This window comes from Myotis daubentonii, chromosome 8, assembly GCF_963259705.1.
Source record: "Myotis daubentonii chromosome 8, mMyoDau2.1, whole genome shotgun sequence".
NCBI lineage: Eukaryota > Metazoa > Chordata > Mammalia > Chiroptera > Vespertilionidae > Myotis > Myotis daubentonii.
The window spans coordinates 63,130,483-63,152,826 of NC_081847.1; the positions used below are offsets into that span (position 1 = coordinate 63,130,483).

The 22,344-nt window shown below is 37.4% G+C and overlaps 1 protein-coding gene and 1 non-coding gene across 3 annotated transcripts in view; one reads left to right on the forward strand and one right to left on the reverse strand.

The window, feature by feature from the left end:
• TWSG1 (twisted gastrulation BMP signaling modulator 1) overlaps window positions 1-22,344 on the forward strand; it is a 32,941-nt gene that overhangs the window by 5,333 nt on the left and 5,264 nt on the right. For both annotated transcript variants that reach the window (XM_059706622.1, XM_059706620.1), the window contains 2 exons: window positions 14,149-14,248; window positions 21,442-21,708. In XM_059706622.1, coding sequence (XP_059562605.1) covers window positions 14,149-14,248; window positions 21,442-21,708 — 367 coding nt within the window. The remainder of the gene's footprint in view (window positions 1-14,148; window positions 14,249-21,441; window positions 21,709-22,344) is intronic.
• LOC132240310 (U6 spliceosomal RNA) lies at window positions 16,244-16,347 on the reverse strand. The gene has a single exon (XR_009454240.1). It is a non-coding gene; the product is annotated as a U6 spliceosomal RNA (small nuclear RNA).

Below are 22,344 nucleotides of genomic sequence, written 5' to 3' on the forward strand. Positions count from 1 at the left end.
TCTAACCACTGAACCAAATCAGCCAGAGCTATATTCCATTTTTTGGATGTGCCACAATTCGTTTATCCATTCACCTATTAAGACTCATCTTCGTTGCTTCTAGGTTTGGGCAATTAAAAATAAAGCTTGCCTGGCTGGTGTGGCTTAGTGATTGAGCTTCAACCTAAGAATCAGGAGATCACAGTTCAATTCCTGGTCAGGGCACATGCCCGGGTTGCAGGTTTGATCCCCAGTGGAGGGCATGCAGGAGGCAGCCGATCAGTGATTCTCTCTCAATACTGACGCTTCTTTCTCCCTCTCCTTTCCTCTCTGAAATTAATAAAAGACATCCTATGTAATAAAGAGGTAATATGCAAATTGACCATCATACCCTCACACAAGATGGCCGCCACAAGATGGCCAGCAGGGGAAGGCAGTTAGGGATGACCAGGCCGGCAGGGGAGGGCAGTTGGGGATGACCAGACCTGCAGGGGAGGGCAGTTGGGGGGGACCAAGCCTGCAGGGGAGGGCAGTTAGGGGGGACCAGGCCTGTAGGGGAGGGCAGTTAAGGGGGACCGGGCCGGCAGGGGAGGGCAGGTGGGAGTAACCAGACTGGTAGTGGAGGGCAGTTGGTGGGGACCGGGCCTGCAAGGCAAGAGCAGTTGAGGGGAACCGGGCCGGCAGGGGAGGGCAGTTGGGAGCAACTGGGCCAGCAAGGGAGGGCAGTTAGGGACAATCGGGCTGGCAGGGGAGCAGTTAGGTGTCGATCAGGCTGGCAGGGGCATGGTTAGGTGGTGATCAGGCTGGCAGGCAGAAGCAGTTAGGGGCAATCAGGCAGGCAGGTGAGCAGTTGGGAGCCAGCAGTCCCGGATTGTGAGAAGGATGTCTGGCTGCTGGTTTAGGCCCAATCCGGGGCCTTAACCAGCAGTTGGACATCCCCCGATGGGTCCTGGATTGGAGAGGGTGCAGACTGGGCTGAGGCCCCACCCCCTACCCCAGTGCACGAACTTCGTGCACCGGGCCTCTAGTATAAAAATAAAGCTGCTACTATAGCTAAGATCTGGAAACAGCCCAAGTGCCTCATCAGTAGATGAGTGGATTAAAAAACCTTTGGTACATTTACACAGTGGAATACTACCCGTCTGTAAAAAAAGAGGATCTCTTACCCTTTGTGACAGACAGCATGGATGGACCTGGAGAGTATTATGATAAGTGAAATAAGCCAGTTAGAGAAAGACAAATATCACATAATCTCAGTTATATGTGAGATCTAATGAACAAAAATAGGTCCAGAGGCATGAATTCATGGCACAGAGGGTAGTCAGGTGGAGGGGATGGGAAGAGATTAACACTTTCATTTGTTTTTGAATGCACTCTTTTCTCATCAAGTATTTCTGAGGATACTTACCGGAAATTTATTCTGTTACCTGTATTTATATTTCTTCCAAGGTTATTTTTTCTTTTAACTTACATCTCTGGTATGGCAGGCCTTCCCCAATTTTTATTTAGTTGTCCATTATAGTTAAGAATGAGGCATTCAAAGCATGGTTGGGAGACTATATGTGGGTAGGGCTGACAGACACAGACTGGAGGGTTTCACTCGAGGGGCGGGGAAGCCCTTCTGCTCTGAGACTGGTCATTTTCCTGAGCAGAAGTTTTTGGCGTGTTTGTTTTGATCGGCTGGTTTTATTGCTGTGGTTGGAGTGGGCGGGTGGAAAGTAGATCCCTGTTCTTGTCTTTTGCTCTAGTGTGGAGGGTAGCCTAACAGGACTGATAGAAACTTGAACTTTGATGCCCTCTTCCATTCCTGTTTTCTTCAATTGAAGAACAGGTTGGCTATTGGTGTTTCATGTGCCAAGAATTGTTAAGTGGGGTCCTTGGATCTCTTAAAGGCTTATGGCATCTTCAGAATCAAAAATTGTATATGGCTGAAGCCGGTTTGGCTCAGTGGATAGAGCGTTGGCCTGCGGACTGAGAGGTCCCGGGTTCGATTCCGGTCAAGGGCATGTACCTGGGTTGCGGGCACATCCCCAGTGGGAGATGTGCAGGAGGCAACTGATCGATGTTTCTCTCTCATCGATGTTTCTGGCTCTCTATCCCTCTCCCTTCCTCTCTGTAAAAAATCAATAAAATATATTTAAAAAAAATTGTATATGTACAGTATGAAAAGGAAAAAAGTCCATAGCTTTCAGAAGGTTCTCAAGGTCGTTGTTGCTCTGAAAGATTAAGAATTGCCAGTGTGGTTCAGTTGGTTGGAGCATTGTCCCATACACCGAAAGGTTGTGGGTTCCATTCCTAGTCAGGGCACATTCCTGGATTGCAGGTTTAATCCCTGGTGGAGCGTGTCTCTCTCTGTGTGTCCCTTCCTGTCTCTCTAAAATCAATCAACATATCCTTGGGTGAGGATTAAAGAAATAAAAAAGAGCGTTAAGAATTGCTGGAGTTTTGCTTTCCATTGCACATAGTAAGTTATTAAAATTTTGCTTTTATATTCATCAAAGTACAAGGCATATTGACATTTTAGATGATAATAATAGCTTCTCTCCTTACACTTAGAGAACAAGAACATGTACAAAAATGGACATTGGAGAGTACTTTAGGAAAGGCAATGCTATTAAAGTTTAAAGAAAGATATTACTTCCTACATCTTAGAGGGAATTTAGATTTTCCTTTTGTTACTTTGGTTTGGTTTAAACAGCATCTGTAGTGTTGAAATGATGTACTGTGAGGATAAGCTAGAACATTTGTTTATATTGAGCTCTCTGCAACTCTTGAAATAACTAAATATAAAAAAATTTCCCTGGAAGCTCATAGTTATGTAAATATTTTTACCAGCGTGGCCACAAGCAGCACAGTCATTCCTGCCACTCCTACCAGTTGCTACAAATAAGGGTAGTCCCTACATAAATATTTATTTTGTGCTTCTGACAGGAAAGAAATCTAACTTTAAACATCAAAAAAGTAAAATTGTCGTCATGGTGTATTTCCTTGCTGATATAATGAGTGGTTTAGTTTTCCTATGTCAGGGAAAAAAAATGGTAATATAGGATTTTCTTTTTAACAAGATCTTTCTATTTTTTTCTTCTGCTGTGGGAAAAAAATATAAAATTTGGATCAATATTATGCTTTTACCTCAGAAATCTCAAGACCCATTTTTGTATTAAAAACTAAAAAAAAAAACCAAAACAAACAAAAAAAAACACCTAATTGACTTGTGAGTACTTTTGGCAAATATGTAGAGTCATATTTAGGGTGATGTAAACATTATATTTAATGAAAATATTCAAACTTAGGTTCAGAGATTGTTAATGTATTATTATTTTAGCTCTTTACTGGTTATCTGTGTATTTACTTAGCACTTTTTTTTTTAATATATTTTATTGATTTTACAGAGAGAAAGGGAGAGGGGTAGAGAGTTAAAAACATCGATGAGAGAGAAACATCTGTCAGCTGCCTACTGCACACCCCCTACTGGGTATATGCCCGCAACCAAGGTACATGCTCTTGACCGGAATCGAACCTGGGACCCTTGAGTCCGCAGGCCGATGCTCTATCTGCTGAGCCAAACCGGTTAGGGCTACTTAGCACTTTTATGCACTAAATCAACAGTCTGCTTTTTTATTCTAAAAACTTATTTAACTATTAAATAAATCTTAGATTTATTGGAATAAGTTGCGATATCAAAATAGTTTATTAATAATTATAATTTTAAATGTATTTTTGTCTTAGTTAAAAATATAAATAGTTCAGATAACTTAAGGACTTTCTTAATCACAGTAAACTAAAAAAAAAAATTAACTTTCTCTTCCTTTTTCCTTAATCAGTGCTAATTAAATCTACATTATTTTCTTGCTACATTATCTTGGTTTGTCACTAATACTAGTAATATTTGGTTTATAATATACAGTGTTTCCTTTTATCTCTTAAAAACATTACCTTATTTCTTACAGTGTTTTTTTCCTTTTCATTTTACTTCCTGCTCATAAAAGTTGTGGCTCTAACTCATTTTTGTCCTCTTTTGCTTTTGTTAACACCTCATGAAAATCTTTGAATTAATGTCCAAAAGTAATGAATTAGGCCTGATGTAATTTAAGAGAAGAATAAGTCATTGTTTCCCTTCAAATGTTTAATGCAGTTAGAATATCTGCTAAAATTTGTAAGTAGAGACAAACTTATTTTCACTGGCTTTTTCACTTTGTTAAATTATTATATTAAAACAAAAATTAGGATTTCATTGGAAGACATGGACATTTTCAAATATAAAACAGGGAGAAATTTTCAAGTATAAAATAGAAAAAATAAATAGTCAAATAATCCCCCATTAACCTATCACTCAACTTCAACAGTGATTCACAAATAGCCAGTCCAGTCTTATCTATACCTACCTCCACCTTACCCCAATGGGAGTATTTTAAAGAAATTTGTTGGGGAACTTATACAGTAAATTAAGGTTTAAAATTTTATTACTAGGTTTATGTAAGAAATGGGTGCCATTTGACATATGTTGGAAGTTCATGAACTCGTATGCTGATATATTTCACTGACAGAGAACACTACTGTTCCCCGTAGTGTTTCATTTAAGTTTATATTATTTTCAGAACAAAAGTTTACCAACCAGTTGGAATTTATAAAGAACAGCATGATAATAAGATTCAACTGACATATTTTTGTTCAGTTTGGTGAAAGTTTGTCTGATGGTCTCCTTAAAGAGTATTAATATGTCAAAATAGATTTGTTGTAACCTAGCATAATATCATTATGTTTATTCTTTTGAATAAAGGCTAATTGTTTGAAGATATGTTTTATATATTTTTAAATACCCATTTGATCTAAGAAAATGTGTAAATAATATCAGCATAGGTACAACCTAATGCTTCCTTGATTACTGATGCTTACGCAATATGCATTTACTAACTAGCTTTGTTCTTACATTCCCGGGGCCTTTTTTTTTTTTTCCTAATAAAGATATTATAAATATTTAGAGTTTGCTTAATTTAGTATTTAAGGACCTGTTTGTGTTTTTAGTGTATGTTTTCATAATTGTACAGACATTAATCTGGCTCTTAAGTCATACTACCCAAATAAATTAAATGTTTATTTGCCATTATAAAAATTTTTCATATTTTTAAAAAAATTACAGAATGCATAGGAATAGAAAAAAAGTAAATCATTCATAGTTATGTTTTACAAGCACAGATTACTCTTAATATTTCAATATAGTACTTTCCAGGTTTTAATTCTACGTTAAGGTGATTTTAACAACTGTATTATATATATTATAACTTTTCTGTTCAGTGTTTTTTATTAGCATTATTTTAAGCTTCTTTATAAAAAGAAAGTACAGTATTTATGTTAGTTAAAAGAAATATAGTTTTAGCTTAAAAATAAAATAGCCCTAACCGGTTTGATTCAGTGGATAGGGCGTTGGCTGTGGACTGAAGGGTCTGGGGTTTGATTCTGGCAAGGGCATTAATCTTGGTTGTGGGCTCATCCCCAGTGGGGGGCATGCAGAAGGCAGCTGATCAATGTTTCTCTCTCATTGATGTTTCTAATTCTCTATCCCTCCCTTCTCTCTGTAAAATCAACAAAATATATTTTTTAAAATAAATAAAATAGAGGAATATGTTTTCAGAGTTAGAACTATCTTCAGTATTGCTTTCTTTAATATTAGCTTACATTTAAATAGTGCTTTATATTTTTTAATTCTGGTTTATTAAAATAATAAATTTATGTACTATAGTATACCATTCTGGTCTTTCAAAGGTGAAATAAGGTGTTTCCTGATCTCCCAGTGCATGTTGGGGGGTCAGATTTATTGAGATATAATTACATACAATTTTCTCTTTTTTGGTATAGAGTTTTATGATTTTTGACAAGCATATGCTCTATAGTATACAGTCAAGAGAGGGAATATTTTAATCACTTTTACAAGTTACCTCGTGCTCCTCTGTAGTCAAAACTAGCCCCTCCACAGCCTCAGTGCCTGGCTACCACTGATTTGATTTTTGTCTCTATAGTTTCACTTTTTCCAGAATGTCATTTAAATAGAATCGTACAGTATGTAGCCTTTTGTTTTTCTCAGATTTCTTTCATCTAGTATAATGCTTTTTAGGTTCATCCACATTATTGTGTGTTTCAGGTATTTCTTTCCTTTGTATTGCTGAGTTGTAGTCTATTGTATGGCTGTACCATAATTTGTTCATTCGTTTACTGGTTGATGGACATTGGGTTGTTTCCAGTTTTTGGTGATAATGAATAAAGTTGATATATACTTTCACATATGGGTCTTTGTGTGAACATGTTTCATTTCTCTCAAGTAAATATCTACGAGAGGGATTGCTGAGTCACAAAAGCATTTTGATAGCCATTATCTCACTTGGAAACCAAAGTTTATAAGGGTAAACCCAACAATACCACTTCCTTTTTATGACTGACAAAATGAGACTCAGTGGTATATGTTGCAAATCAGATTCTTCCTCAATGTATTAATTTCCATCTCTAGCCTAGAAATTTGGAAGTTCATAAAATAAATTTTTACTCTTACAGTAGTCTTAGTCTTAGGTGAATGATAGTCCCCTCCCCCATTTATTTTGCATAGAGGATTAAGATCTCACCAGAACCTTGAATAACATTTTCTGTTAAAGTTTATTAAATAGTTATGATAAGCCTTAGCTGGTTTTTCTCTGTGGTTAGAGAGTCGGCCAGAAGACTGACAGATCCCAGGTTCGATTCTGGTCAAGGGCCTGTACCTTGGTTGCAGGCTTGATCCCCGGCCCGGTCGGGGCAGATGCGGGAAACAACCAATCAATGTGTCTCTCTCACATCAATGTTTCTCTGTCTCTCACCCTCCCTTCCACTCTCTCTAAAAATCAATGGGGAAAAGAAAAATCCTCGGGTGAGGATTAACTAAATAAATAAGTAAAACCTCTGTCTTTTGGCATTCAAAAATTTGAAATTCTATGTCATATTGTAGTTTTTTCTAATTAAAATGTAGTAAAATACATTTTTAAATGATTAGGCTCTTTCTCAAAACTTTACATCCTGCCAGATTTTCATTTCCTATAAGCTTTTTGAGGATCTTGCCGAATTCTCTAGATACCCGTGCTGGTAATATGGGATAGCCCAAATGTATAAACTTTTGTTTTCCATTTAGTATAACGTTTTTGTTTTTTCCATTATAAAATTATTGAACAGTGTGATTACCCAACTCTAAGGAACATTTAGTATAGCCCTTCACACAGAGAACAGATATCGTATTTCATTATTACGCTGGCTCTCACATGTAAGAGCAGTAGTAGTCAGAACAACTTTGAGTCAGACCTGTCTCAGAGCCTCACTAGGTGAACTCAAACGAATCAGTAACCCATTCCCTCCGCCTTTTCATCGGTACCAGCACCGTGAGCAACGGCCACACTTTTTCTGAGAATTGCAGACTAGGGAAGCAGGTGATATGGTCATTAACTGACTAAAGCAACAGAAGAATTAACCATTAAATTCCAACTCGCTGGTTTTGCAGCTCTTGACCAATGATACTTACTTTACCTTTACAAACAATGATTAAACTTGGGCAATAGCAGTTCTAATTGTATTCAGGTACTGAGAATGAATTATGTAATACTATTAATTAAACAACCTAAAGGATTATCTAAATTTAATTGTGGGCTCATTCTCTCTAAGAAATAACAATAATTATTGAAATGCTAAATTAATAAAAAAAATAAGTTTCATATATCTCATTCCAAAAACAGGCATATCAAACCAAAACTTGGGTCAAACCTTAGCCACTTACTAATTGAATGATATACAGATTTCATAACCTTCCTTGAAAAATCAAATAACTATCTTATTAGGACTCTTTGAGATTCAAGAGACTGCATTTAAAACACTTAATACATTGCCTGTTAGTGATAAAATAAAACCCTGTTAGGAACTTGGGGAGGTGGTGCAGTAAATAAATGGAAGCATTGAGTCAGTCTTTTTTGGACTACTGTGAACTTTGTGATCACATGTTCCATTCAACTGAGCAGTACTCAAGTTTAGTTATAGTGAGGTTAGTAAAACATATAAATAGTCAAATTTTCCAAATAGAAAATTCAACATCTCAACACAACCTTTTTTTAAAATTTAGTAAATGGGAGACTTTGAAATAATAGTAAAATGGAAGATAATGAAGTCTTTGAAGATAATGATATAGGGTGAGAACATGGGCAAGGTGTGCGTCAGGAACTTAAGTCCTATTATGCAGCCACTAAATTATGTTGACAGATTTTTATAATAGGGAATTGCTTTTTTTTTAGCATAGGACAGTATACAATCATTATTTTCTTAGAAATGCATAGGAATTTACCAAAATGGGAGGAATTTGGGTGTTTTTTCCTTGTATTCTAGTAAATATTTTTTAAAATATTTATAAATCAAATAAATATCTAAAAAATGTTAATGCATTACCTTTATCATGACTCTAGCCTCTTCCTGGTTATGGTAGATTTATTTATATCCTCACAACTAAAACAACTAGCGGAAAAGATTTCTTTTTAAGTGTCTTGGAAAGATTCTGCTGAACATTTTTAAATGGAGTAATTTTTTCTGTGATCCTTGATTCATCACAGAGAATTACATTTTGAGTTGTTTTGTATTTCCAATACTTAGGTTCAAAGCACTTTAGAAATGTGTTTTATATTTTGAAACATTCATCCTAACCACAGTTTGCTTGCTGTCAAAAAATTAAAGTATACTTTTTCAAATATGTTTATGACCAAATATTATTCAATAGTGTGATTTTAAAAGACATGTAAATTGAATAGGAAAGATGAATTACTTGGTGCACTACATGTGACTATTATAATTATTTACACATGGAAATTAATTGTTTCCATTTTTTCTTGACTTAATAGTCATAAAGCAAATGATTACTATATTTTTGCTCTCTTGATTTAAAGTTAGGTTTTTGAGATCCTAAATGTCATATGTTAAGTTTGCCTGGAATTTTCTCCTGAAAAGTGAGAAGTTAAATGTATTTTCGAAAACTGAAAAGCTACAAATGCTGTCGAAAAGGTTGGTGTGAGGATCTCGTTTTTCTTCTTTCCCAATCTCCTGAAAAGGATACTGCATTCGTTATGAAGAATAGAGATTTTTAAAATATGTTCTGAGGCTTATTTACTTGTAAAATTTCTTAGTTTATGTGATCAAATTTGTTTTCTTAAAGGTTTTTTCAGTCTTTAGTAAGATGGAAAGACAGAAAAATATTAGCTAACATGTTGTTACTTGGCATTCAACTAGTTTTAACAGTCATTTTAATAGTATGATAATAAAGTTTATATTTAAGTCATTTCCCCCATGTCTCAGCTTTCTGTAGTCTCTCACTTTGTATTCTATCAGTAAATTATAATCATTAAGTATATCACTACTATACATTATTCTGTCACACTGACATGTAAAAGTACAGGCATCTAGTAAGAGGGTGTGAAATAGATTTGAATCTTGAGGGCTGGGTAATCCAGGCAAGTTCAAGCATCCTTAATTTATTTTTATTTTTTAATTGATTTTTAGAGAGAGAGAGGAAAGGAAAGGGAGAGAGAGAAACATCCACTGATAGTAAAACATCAGTCGTCTGCCTCCTCCATGCCCCCTACCTGAAATGGATCCGACAACACAGGCATGTACCCTGACCAGGAATCAAACCAGCAACCTTTCAGTGCATGGGATGACGCTCGACCAACTGAGCCACACCAGCCAGGGCTCAAGCAACCTTTAGTCATAGTTTTAACCTTCCATTAGTTAGAGGTAATCTTAGGATATCACTCACCCTTTCATTCCAATTTAAAACACCTCACAAATACCTGACTTTAAAATAAAAGGCATAATGAATGCTTTACAAACTCAGTTTTTCTAATGGAAGCTATTAAATTGAAATTTATTTAAAAATTATTTAGCATAACATATTAATTCATTTAACAGGCTACCATTTGGAAATTGATAGAGAAAAAGGAGAAGCATATTCTTTGAATAAATTTGTTACTTTTCTAAATCATTTCTCCTGAGCTAAATAGGTAATGTAAATATAAACAACTAAAATAGTGAAGGGATATTTTCTATGTAAAATGTAAATTAAAATTTTAAAAGAACCTTTATTTCTTGTGACTAGGTGGCAATCTTTATAATACTAAAAACCAAAAGTATCCATATCCTTAACTCTGATGGTATTTTAAAAAAAAAAATATATGTATACTCAGAAAATGTTCTCTCATTCCAAAAACAGGACTGACAGGTTTTCATGGAGAAACAAGTCACAAAGATTACTTTTAGTGACTGTTTTTTCTAGATTTCCAAGTAAGTTTTAGCTTCTCTGAATCAAACATCACCAGTTTTGTGATGAGGCATCTGAAATTCTCACAAAATCTTTGCCCATTTAGTCCTCTTTCTCACAGACCTAGGAAAGTTACCTATACATGAAAAACAGCCCAACCCTACAGAATTCCACAGTATTAAAATATTCTAATTTGTACTTATTGTGTCTCAGATATACATTGACATCAAACTAATTAAATAGAGAATAGTACGAGTGTTGATTCGTGAAAGTGCTGTGTAACAGCTAGGGGACTTTTGGAGAAGAAAAATTAGGAATTACATGTCAGTGTTTATTATCAGTATGATTAAATATCAGTGACAAAAACATGTAATTTTAGAATGATGAAGTGACTCCAGTAGTATATAAATGTAATAAGATGAATTTAATAGGGATAAATATTATGTATTGTGTTTTAAGTTCTCATGACCCAGGGAAAGCCAAGTGGGCAATGGTGGCTACAGAATTTCCCTTTAAGTTGGGTTTGTTTAGGAGTGTCTGTCTGGTGTTAAGGGCTAAAGGAATTACCTGGAATCTTCAATTATGAAGCAAGCTGTATTAATTAGCTTTCACCACCTCAGAGTTTAGTGGTTTAAAACAATAATTATTTCTGGGGTCTTTGTTATTTCCATTGATCCATATGCTGGTTCTTGTGCCAGTACCAGGCTGTTTTGATGCAATAGATTTGTAATATAATTTTTTTAAATCTTTATTGTTCAAATTATTACAGTTCCCCTTTCCCCCCCCCATAGCTCCCCTCCACCCAGTTCCCACCCCACCCTCTGCCCTTACCCCCCCACTGTCCTCATCCATAGGTGTACCCTTTTTGTTGCCAGGTCATACACATGGAAAATGTAGCTGTTTCCATCTGCAACGTGTCCCTGTGTTTGGCCTCACAGGGACCATCTCAGCCTCACAGGGGCCGTCGCAGCCTCACATGGACCATCTCAGCCTCGCAGGGACCGTCTCAGCCTCGTGGGGGCCAGCGCAGCCTCTCGGGGCGCCGCATCCCACGTTGGGGGTGAAGGTGCGAGACAGAAGCTCCTCTCGCTGTCTCTCCTGCTGCTCCCTTGCGTATCACCAATGCTGGAAGTTTCTGAGAGCAGTCTGCAGGTGGTGGACATCATACTTTAACTAGTCAACACAAAGTTTGGCGTTCTGTCTTTTGTTGGGCGGCTTCTTGCTGGACCAAACCTCCAGGTGTTCTTGCTGGCTGAATTTCTGGTATGCTTGCTTGGATTTCGTTTTCTACTAAGTGCACAGACTGCTTGTCTGCTGTCTCCTGGCGTCCCATGTGAGACTGGATCAGGTGGACCTGTTTGTGCATTTGCTGGTACAGCGGTTCCATGTTGCCGGCCCAGCCGGGTCCGGTTCCGGCTTCCTCCGAACCTAATTCTGCTTCTTGAGTGTGTCCCTTATGGGTGCGAGGAGTTGAAATCTGCAGTTTGTTGGGTTAAGCTGCAAAAGCGCAGTTGGTTCCTTTTGTGCCACTAGCACAGCTTGGGCGGAGATGTAAATTGAGTAGGGTGGGGTCTCAGGGAGTCACCAGGGTGGAGCAAACAGCAATGGCGTCTCCGCGACTCCTTGCCACTCTGCTACTCCGTGTCTCTGCGTCCCCGAGTGCCAGCGAGCAGCTCCACAAGAAAGCTGCCCTTGCTTTCCGACCCACTGTAAGGCCGTCCCACCTCTCCCCGTAAGGGTCTGGTACCTCAGAATCCCGCCCCAACCAAGCTCAGTGAATTCAAGAGTTTGTAACCCCTTTCGATTGAAAAAAACCGTGCATCCAGTTGCAGCCCGCCTGGCGCGCAACTCCATACCTCTGTTCTTGGTGCCTCTGCATATCCTACTCAGTCTCGATGCTCTTCTTTCTTTCCTTCCAATTGTAGAACTTCCACTGGGCCAGCTTTCCCATGGTTCTGAATGATAGCTGTTTTGTCTTATAGTTGGTATTTTCAATGTTGTTGTGGGAGGCAGCACGCACAGGTCTGTACCTTACGTCGCCATCTTGGTTCTCCTGTAATATAATTTGATATCTGGTATTGTGATTCCTCTAATTTTGTTATTAAGATTGCTGTGGCTATTTAGGGTCTCTTTTGGTTCTATATAAATTTTTGGTATATTTATTCTAGATCTGTGAAGTATGCTCATGGTATTTTAAAAGGGATGTGTTGGAATCTATAGATTGCTGTGGATAATATGGACATTTTAATGATGTTAATTTTTCCAACCCATGAACATGGTATATACTTCCACCTGTTTTTATCTTCTTGTGTTTCTTTTTTCAGTGTTCTGTAGTTTCCCAAGTACAGGTCTTTTACCTCCTTGGTTAAGTTTATTCCAAGGTATCTTATTTTGTTGTTGTTGCAGTGGTAAATGGAGAGTGTTGGTTTTTAGTTTCTCTGAGAGTTCATTATTGGTGTACTAGAGGCCCGGTGCATGAAATTCGTGCACTTTGGGGGGGGGGAGTTCCTCAGCCCGGCCTTTGTCCTTTTGCAGTCAGACATCCTTAGCACTTCTGTGGAAGCGGGAGAGGCTCCCGCCACGGCCACTGCTCAGGGCTTCTGGCTGAGCTGCGCTCCCCGTGTGGGAGCACACTGACCACCAGGGGGCAGCTCCTGCATTAAGCGTCTGCCCCCTGGTGGTCAGTGGGCGTTATAGTGACCGGTTGTTCCGCAGTTTGGTCAATTTGCGTATTAGCCTATTATTATATAGGATAAAAATGCTATTGATTTCGGGATGCTAAATTTGTATTCTGCTACTTTGCTAAATTATTTATTAAATCTAGTAGTTTTTTGGTGGAGTCTTTAGGATTTTATATATACATCGCTTCTCGGCCTTTTGGCTAAGATCAAGTGTAGGATTTTATATATACAATATCATGTCATCTGTGAATAATAACAGTTTTACTTCCCGCTTTCCAATTTGAATGCCTTTTATTTTTTCTTTTTGTCTGCTTGCTGTGGCTAGAACTTCCAGCACTATGTAGAATAAGAGTGGTGAAAACAGGCATCCCTGTCTTGTAACTGTTCTTAAGAGAAATGCTTTTAGTTTTTGCCCACTGAGTATGATGTTGGCTGTAGGTTTTTCATATATGACCTTTATTATGTTGAGGTATGTTCCCTCTATTCCCACTTTGCTAAGAGTTTTTATCAAAAATGGGTGCTGGATTTTGTCGGGTGGAGAACTGAAGTTTTGTTTGAAAACAAACATTTTTTTCCATGAACTGAGGTTTTACTGTACAATGAGGTATCACTTCACACCTGCCAGAATGGCTACCATCAATAAATCAACAAATGACAAGTGCTGGCAAGGATGTGGAGATAAGAGAACCCTAGTACACTGCTAATGGGAATACATACTGATGGAGCTACTGTGCCACACTGACCAGGCATTATGATTCTCTCATCATTGATGTTTCTACCTCTCTCTCCCTCTTTTTCTTTCTTCTTTCTTTTTAAGGTATTTTTTAAAAATTATATGAAGAGTAGCCCTGACCGGTTTGGCTCAGTGGATAGAGCGTTGGCCTGTGGACTGAAAGGTCCTGGGTTCGATTCCGGTCAAGGGCATGTACCTTGGTTGCGGGCACATCCCCAGTAGGGAGTGTGCGGGAGGCAGCTGGTCGATGTTTCTCTCTCATCGATGTTTCTAACTCTCTATCCCTCTCCCTTCCTCTCTGTAAAAAAATCAATAAAATATAATTTTTTTAAAAAATTATATGAAGAGTAAATTACTATAAATGCAAATATTGTATGTTTTTTACTGTAAATAATCAACAATTTTAAATATAATTATTTGGAATTTTAAATTTGAACATCTATTTGTAGGAGCTCTGCCAGTGCCGACCTGGGGAAGGAAATTGTTCCTGCTGCAAGGAATGTATGCTGTGTCTTGGGACCCTCTGGGATGAGTGCTGTGATTGTGTTGGTAAGTTGACATGAAGTAAAGTTTCTTAATATTTCTTATCTGAGAGTCCTGACTGCAAGCAATTTTAAAGAACATAAATGTGTAGACTAGGGTGTGAATAAGATATAATAGGTAGCCCTTGCTAGTGTGGTTCAGTTGGTTGCGCATCGTTGTATGCACCAAAAGGTCAGAGCACATGCCCAGGTTGCAGGCTCAATCCCCAATGATGAGGGGCTTGCAGGAGGCAGTCATTCGATGTTTCTCTCTCACATTGATGTTTCTCTCTACCTCTCCCTTCCTCTCTCTCTCAAATCAATAAAAACATTTTTTTAAAAAACGTAATACGTATATAGAACATTATTTTATATTTGCTTTATTAGATGGTATTACATATAGGGTGGGGCAAAAGTAGGTTTACAGTTGTGAGTACATAAGAGTTTATTCTTGTATTTTATTATATTATTTTCCATATGAACAACTATAAACCTACTTTGCCTTACCCTGTTTATCTGTATTTTTATAGAAAATGGTTTTAGAGGAAATTAAAAGCTTATTCTTAGGAAGTAGGAATGGAGGAAAAATGGGATTTTTTTTTACTTTTTAATTTTTTTACACTGTTGAATTTTTTATAAGAAGCATGTCTTATAGTTGTAAATAAAAAATAAGTACTTAACATGTTAAAAAATACAGATTATCTTCCTTTATATAAGATTTCACTAAAAGACCCTTCAGAAACTAAAGTCTGTTTTTAAGGTTTTCTGAGGAACAGTCTACATAGTGTATTAAATAAAAAAATAGCAAGTTGCAAAAGTGTGTTTATGGAATACTATCATTTTTAGGTTGGTTGGTTGGTTTGTTTGTTTGTTTGTTTGATTTAGAAAGTGAGGAAAGGATGGAGAGATAGAAACAACGATCTCGGCTGCCTCCTGTATGCCCCTACTGGGGATCGCGCTCACAACCCGGACATGTGCCCTGACAAGGAATCAAACCAGGGACCTCTTGTTCATGGATCAATGCTCAACTACTGAACCACACTGGCCGGGCACCATTTGTGTTTTAGAAAGAAAGCTTAACATAGGCTGTTGCTAGAGAAATACTCATCATCCTCTCTCTGGTCAGTTAATTCTTTTCTGTCCTTAAAACTGAAGTTCAGGTGTCTCCTTATCTCAGGAACCTTCCTCATTTGACAGAGTTGGATCCTCTGTGCTCTTCAGATTGCTTCTGTTACGTGATGTTGTACGTGCTACTGTAATTGTTATTTTGCATGTCCTTTCTAATAGAATATGAACTTTTTAAGAACAGGGATGGTGTCATATTGACACCAAATTAATCTTGTAAAATTAATGTCTATTTTTATGAAAGTGGGATATACATACATATTTTAGATATATGCATACAATGCCAAAGTAAGGCTGTGTCATGCTTCTTTTTCTAATCCTTTGATCCTATGCCAGAGACAACCACTTTCATCTTTTCGGTATTGTATTTGTTCTATAATTCTAAATAATATCCTTATGTTGTTTTCGTGATTCTTTGATGTTAGAAACTATTGACTTCTTATTATGGTAGATGATGATTTAACTCTCTTTATCGCTTATCTTTCCAATATAGTTTTATCACTACTTCTAGTTAAATCAGTAATTTAACAACCCATTGAGTAAAATAGTATTACATACTAGTTTGATACATAATGGTGTAAACACTGATTGATTAAATGAATAATCCTAGTATTTGTCTTTTTGTATTGGAGTATACATACTGAGAGATTGCCTTTTCTTTCAGGCTTTGTGTTAATGTTTAAAATTTTGACTTTTATTTTTAATTTCCAAGAGCCCTTCTGTGAATGTCCCTTTTGGGGGACATACTGTTCTTGTGTTATATATCTTTCTGGGACTAATAATTACAGAGTTTTGTTGTTGTTAAAGTTTTCCTTCTACTCTTTGCCCTATTTCCATTTCCCCAAATGTCTGGTGATCCTGGGCCATCTATTCATATGTAAAACTTAGTCCCTTTTTTAAAAAAATTTGCTTCCCGAATTTGGGTGTCATCCTTGCACAGGGGCCATGCTAATCTTCTCTGTATCATTCCAATTTTAGTGTATGTGCTGCCGAAGTGAGCACAGGCTTGGTTACTTAGGGCGTGGAGTCTAGTTTGCCTCATTCTCAGGTGAGGGGAGGATGCGCTGGTTTGTTCACGGAGGAGCCCTCTCCGTCTCACTGTCTATTGATCTTTCCCTTCACGGTTGTGCAGCTTTTTCAGAGAAGAACCAGTGAGTTTCTTGCCTGGGGTGGAACTGGAGTGATTTGGCTGGCTGCAAATGTTCTGGGTTTCTGAGGGGCCATGTCAGCATACTGTCATTTACTCTTCTGTTTCTCTTCATCCTCATCTCCACTGTCTAGTTCAGGGCTTCTTTGGTTTAATTTTTGTAAAGAATAGCCCTCTCATCTCTTGTAGTTGTGGAGAAGGGAGACAGGGTCGTGGAAGCATAACTATTCTCAAATAAGCTTGCCTCTGCAATAATCCCTGGTGTCTCCAGCTCCTGAGTCTTCCCAGAAGTCCGTGGCTGCATTTGCCTGGGAGGGAGACTGCTGAACCCGATACATTTCGCTCTTATGTTCTTCCAAGGTGGAGTTGGTGTTTCAGTTTGTTCTTCCTCACTGTTTCGTAGTGAATTCTGAGAGAACCAGGACAGAAGTATCTTTTCCTCTGTGGTTTTAGATTAATCTTGGTATTTCTAACAGCTAGTATAGTATCTAGCACATAAAAGGTATTCCAGCACATAGAAGTGTTTTATGACTGTTAATAAATGAATTCTTAATGAATTATTCTCCCAAGATGAACAGTTTATTCTATGCATTTGATGGCTATAATTATTTTTTATTATGTCAGGTCAACTAAAAGAAGCTTTGAATTATTTTACATCAATAACTGTAAGTTAATATGTACAATGAAAGCAAAAAAGGAAATAAGCATATTAACCCCTAATATGCATATGTAAGCATTTAATTTAAACATGGATGCCAAACACACAAGTGCATTGCACTTATAGCATTGCTAAAATAACATGTGTGTGTGTGTGTGTGTGAGTGTGTTGTATGTGTGTGTATTTTAACCATCGCATAGTGGTAACAGTGCCATTCAACTTCTAGGAAAGGAGGTCTGTAATTCTTCTACTGAGTAAGAATAATTACACATGCTCATATCTCTACAATTTTAGAAGCAACTTGTGTTTTTCTGGGCTAGTTACCATTAAAAAAAATTATTGTCCTTTAAGGATTGAATACCAGTTTTAAATTTTGAGTGAGTTTATAATGTAACTTAATCTTTCATTTTAAATTCAGTTAATCTTTCTATTTTCTAGGATAAAATGTAAATATTTCAGTTTCTTTTGTACAGCAATACTCTTTCCCTTGTAGGCATTTCTCTTCGAATTTAGGCTTCTTTTGATGTCCTTTGCAAGCCTGTGGCCACTCCTCCCTTCTAAGTTGAAACAGTCCCCATACTTTTCATGGGTGGTGCACAGACCTCTGAAAGGCTCTAGAGTAGAGCCTTCCCTTCCTGTTTAACTGTGGGCTTTCAGCTCATATGTTGTCTACCAAGCTTTGTCCTCCAACTGCCTTGTACAAGAAAATTAGTTTCTCTTTTCTGACTTTGTCTTAAGTCAAGAGGAACCACTACAGCTCATTTTCATCCCTGCCATCCAATATATTCCTCAGATCCCATGGATTTTGGAACTTAGATCTCTACCACAGGTTTTTTGTTTGTTTGTTTGTTTGTTTTTTGTTTTGTTTTGGTGTAAAATGGGGACATCTGTAATAATGTAAACAATAAAAATAAAGTTAAAAGACAGAGAAATAGTATCAGAATTCTGTGTACTGAAAGGATTTGAAATGCTTGCCATTTCAATTGTTGCCATCTGTTTCCTGATTATTTGGCCTCCCTGACTGTCATATGCAGAGCCACTTTCTTTAAAGTTTTTAGTATGATTAGTATTTAAGTTTTGTTGTTGTGTGAAAATGCCACTAAGTAACAAACTATCTCAAGAAGATGATCATGAAAAGAAAGGAGAGCTCCAAAAATAAACTCTCTAGTCAACTAAAGAAAAGCTCTGTAACAGTGATAAACATCAGGATAATGGTCAGATGTTTTATTAACTGATTTAAACTGTGGGTGGTTAGTAATTCTCCATAGAAATTGACCCATTGTACATAATGAATATGGACAACTAAAGAATTTACAGAAATTTTAAAAGGTGACTCCTCCCTCCAGTAGGATAGCCCCCCGAAAAAATACAGAACTTAAAGAGTGCTTCAGGCAGGCTGTGGAGGGTGCCACAGAAGCTGTTACCTGGCACACATTTACTTCATGCTTATAGGTTTTAATGCAGTGTATTGAGAGTTAAATTAGAATCGTTTTTGACCTAAGTTAATTAAATGCAGAAAACTCCAAAACAGTTTTTTTTTTTAATGCAATGAAATCTGTAATGACCACTGGAGTTTCTTTGAAGTCTCAGCAGATGTTGAGTTAATTCTTCTGTTGAACTAAGTTGTTTGCCTTTTTATCTCTGATTACTAATTTTCATTAATTATAGAATCTGAAAGAATATACCATGCACATTTATATAAACAAATATTCTAAGTATTATTCAACTTATTATCAGAGAAGTGGACATGAAATCAGGCTGCATCATAATCTTGGCTCTATTCCTAGATTATATAACATTGGACAAATCATTTAATTTAACTGGGCATATTTCCTCCTTTATGAACATAGGAATCATATTTGATCATTTAATCCATGATTCTGTCACACAACCTAAATCATAAACGTTCAGGCATATTGAAAGATTTTACAAAGAGCACGCACACAACCTTGTTATCCTCGGTTCTGGCATATTCCTTCAACTAAAATGTAGAAAAGACATGAGATGGTTTTTCCTTCTAGGTTTATAAAATACAGGAATTTATAAATTTCATCTAACTTTTCAAACTTTTAATCTAGGAAAGAAGAAAAACTCCACTTTGACCTAATAGATGCTAAGCAAGAATGAAACATAATTTAGTCTTTAAAAGTATAATACTGCCTGGACTATGGGTCTCAGTTGGGCATTGGTTCCCAGTACGATTCCTGGTCAGGGTACATGCCAGGGTTGCAGGCTTGATCAGTGGTGGGGGGTGCAGGAGACCGCTGATAGATGTTTTGCACTCAGTTCGATGTTTCTCTAGCTCTCCCCTTCATTAAAAATCTTTTTTTAAAAATACAATATTCACAAAAGGAAGTCCAGAGAACTCTGTTCAGTGTTATTGCTACTATAAACAACCTACCCCAAAACATAGTGGTTTATAGTAATAATAATTTAATTAGCTCTCAAACCTGCATTTTGGCCATGGTTCTTTGGGGTAGCTCTTTTCTACTCCACATAGTGTCAGCTGGGACAGCTCAAAAGCTAGGTTTGGTTAAACAGCTCTCTCTTCTATAGCAAGATTCCTTTAAGAAGTTTCTATGGTCACCACTTCTTATTTTTTTCTGCCATTTTCTCTTTTTAAAAATACTTTTTAAAAGACGTCATTTTGAGATAATTTCAAATGTAGAGAAAATTTGCCAGAAGGGTAAAAAGACTCACTCACCTCTCACCCTGATTCCCCAGTTATTAACATTAATGAATTTGCTCCATTACTTAGTACCCCTGACTCTCTCCCTTTCCCTGCAGGCGCACACGCGCGCGCGCACACACACACACACACACACACACATTTATTGGCACACACCCCCATGACCATTCATCTCTTTTGAACATTTGGAAAGCAGGCTTGACCGATGATGTCCCATCATTACTCAATAATCCAGTCTGTATTTTCCAACAACAAGGACATTGTCCTACATAACTAGCATATAATCCTCCCAATCACAAACCCCATATATATTTTGCCAACCATTTCAACAGTATCTCTTGTTCCTTTCTGGTCCAGGATCTTTTCCATTTAGTTGTCTATCTCTTCAGACTTATTCAACTGAAGCATTCTCTTAGTCTTTCCCTTGATGGTTGAATGACTACAGACTATGTTACATAGGATGATCCTCAGTTTTGATCCACCTAATGTTGACTGATGATCATACTTAAGTCACACATTCTTGGCAACACTATCACTGAAATGAAGATATGCAGGACATTAAGGGACACACAACATCAAACTGTCCCATAACTGGCGATGCTAACCTTCATCTCCTGGTTACACTGGTGTCTGCCAGATTTTTCCACATTAATTAACCCCTTTGTAATCGATTAGTGTTGTGTAGAGTTATCCAAGAATACATCAATATGTTCCTCATCAAACCTCCACCCACTAGTCTTACCACCCATTGACAACTTCCATCTGAATCATACACTTCTATGATGGTTGCCAAATGATGATTTTCTATTTCAGCGGTTCTCAACCTGTGGGTCGCAACTCCTTTCGGGGTCAAACGACCCTTTCACAGGGGTCGCCTAAGACCATCGGAAAACACATATATAATTACATATTGTTTTGTGATTAATCACTATGCTTTCATTATGTTCAATTTGTAACAATGAAATTGGGGGTCACCACAACATGAGGAACTGTATTAAAGGGTCTCGGCATTAGGAAGGTTGAGAACCACTGTTCTATTTCCTTCGTTCCTTCCACATTTATCAGTTGGCACTCAAGTAAAAGGAAGAGCTTTCCATTCTCCTCCATGTCCTCATTCATTTATTTATAATATAAGGACTCATCAATTTCTATTTTATTCACAAAGTGGTAATCCATTTCTGTCATTACTTATTTTAGTGGTAAATTATTGATTTGGCCAGTGGGGGAGCCCCTTCTGGTTGCCTCCTGTGCTTTTAACATGTCCCACCCTTCTTTACTTTCTGGCACGCAAAGGGTCCATTTGTACTTTCCAGGATCCATCCCTAGAATCATTCTTTTCTCCAAGGGCTTCTGGTTCCTCTTAGTGGAGGATGGGTACTTAGAAAACAAGTATGGGCACTCAGTGTGCTTGATGCTCCTGATGTGTCATCTCTTCAGGTCCCTCTCAACTGCAACAAAAGCTAGAAAAATATGTATAATGCTAGACTTCACATAATTTTAATATGTTGGAGCTTCGATTGCAGGGCAATAACTAACAAGAGCTCAAGACATTACAATTAGTGAAAAGAGTAAACTTATTCTCTTTGCCCCTCCCACCCCCAGGTATGTGTAATCCTCGAAATTATAGCGACACGCCTCCCACTTCAAAGAGCACAGTGGAGGAGCTTCATGAGCCAATCCCTTCTCTCTTCCGGGCACTCACCGAAGGAGACACTCAGCTGAACTGGAACATCGTTTCCTTCCCTGTTGCTGAAGAACTTTCACATCACGAGAATCTGGTTTCATTTTTAGAGACTGTAAACCAGCCACACCACCAAAATGTGTCTGTTCCCAGCAATAATGTTCACGCACCTTATTCCAGTGACAAAGGTAATTATTGCCAACAGTTGACTTTTTCTATCCTGCCCCCTCACTTTCTGTGTGGTCTGTGAAGCCTATATTAAGGTTATCTTTTTAAAGTAGCTTTTTGGTTTTGAATTTGTGTACTCTTAAGTAAACTCTGGATTTTAACAACCACAAATCCCTGAGTAGATAAGGAGGCATGTCAAGCATATTGTCACAAGTCCTTCATACACGCAGTGATAGAGGCTATAGTAGGTGATAGAGACATGGTCCTAATTTTGATATTTGTTTTAGATTTTAATTATTCTTTTCATAAGATAGTAACAGAGATGCTTACTACAGTATTGCTAACCATCAGATAGCATTCAAACTGTCCTTAGAAATCAGGTTTTCATGATAGCCTTGGTACCACAAACGATGCCGGGTTATCAGCTAAATTTCCTTGTACAAGACGATATTACAGACATCTAATTTCCAGGTATAAATTAACCACATCCAGTTCTCCGTGAGTAATATTGGTCAGAAGGGAAACTAAAGGAAAGAATGACATATACAACTTTGAGAAACATATTAAAGAACATTTGTTAGGATAGGTCATACGTTTATTTTGGAATGAAAAAGGCACGTAACTTTTAAAGTCTATGATATTTTCAAATAAAAAGT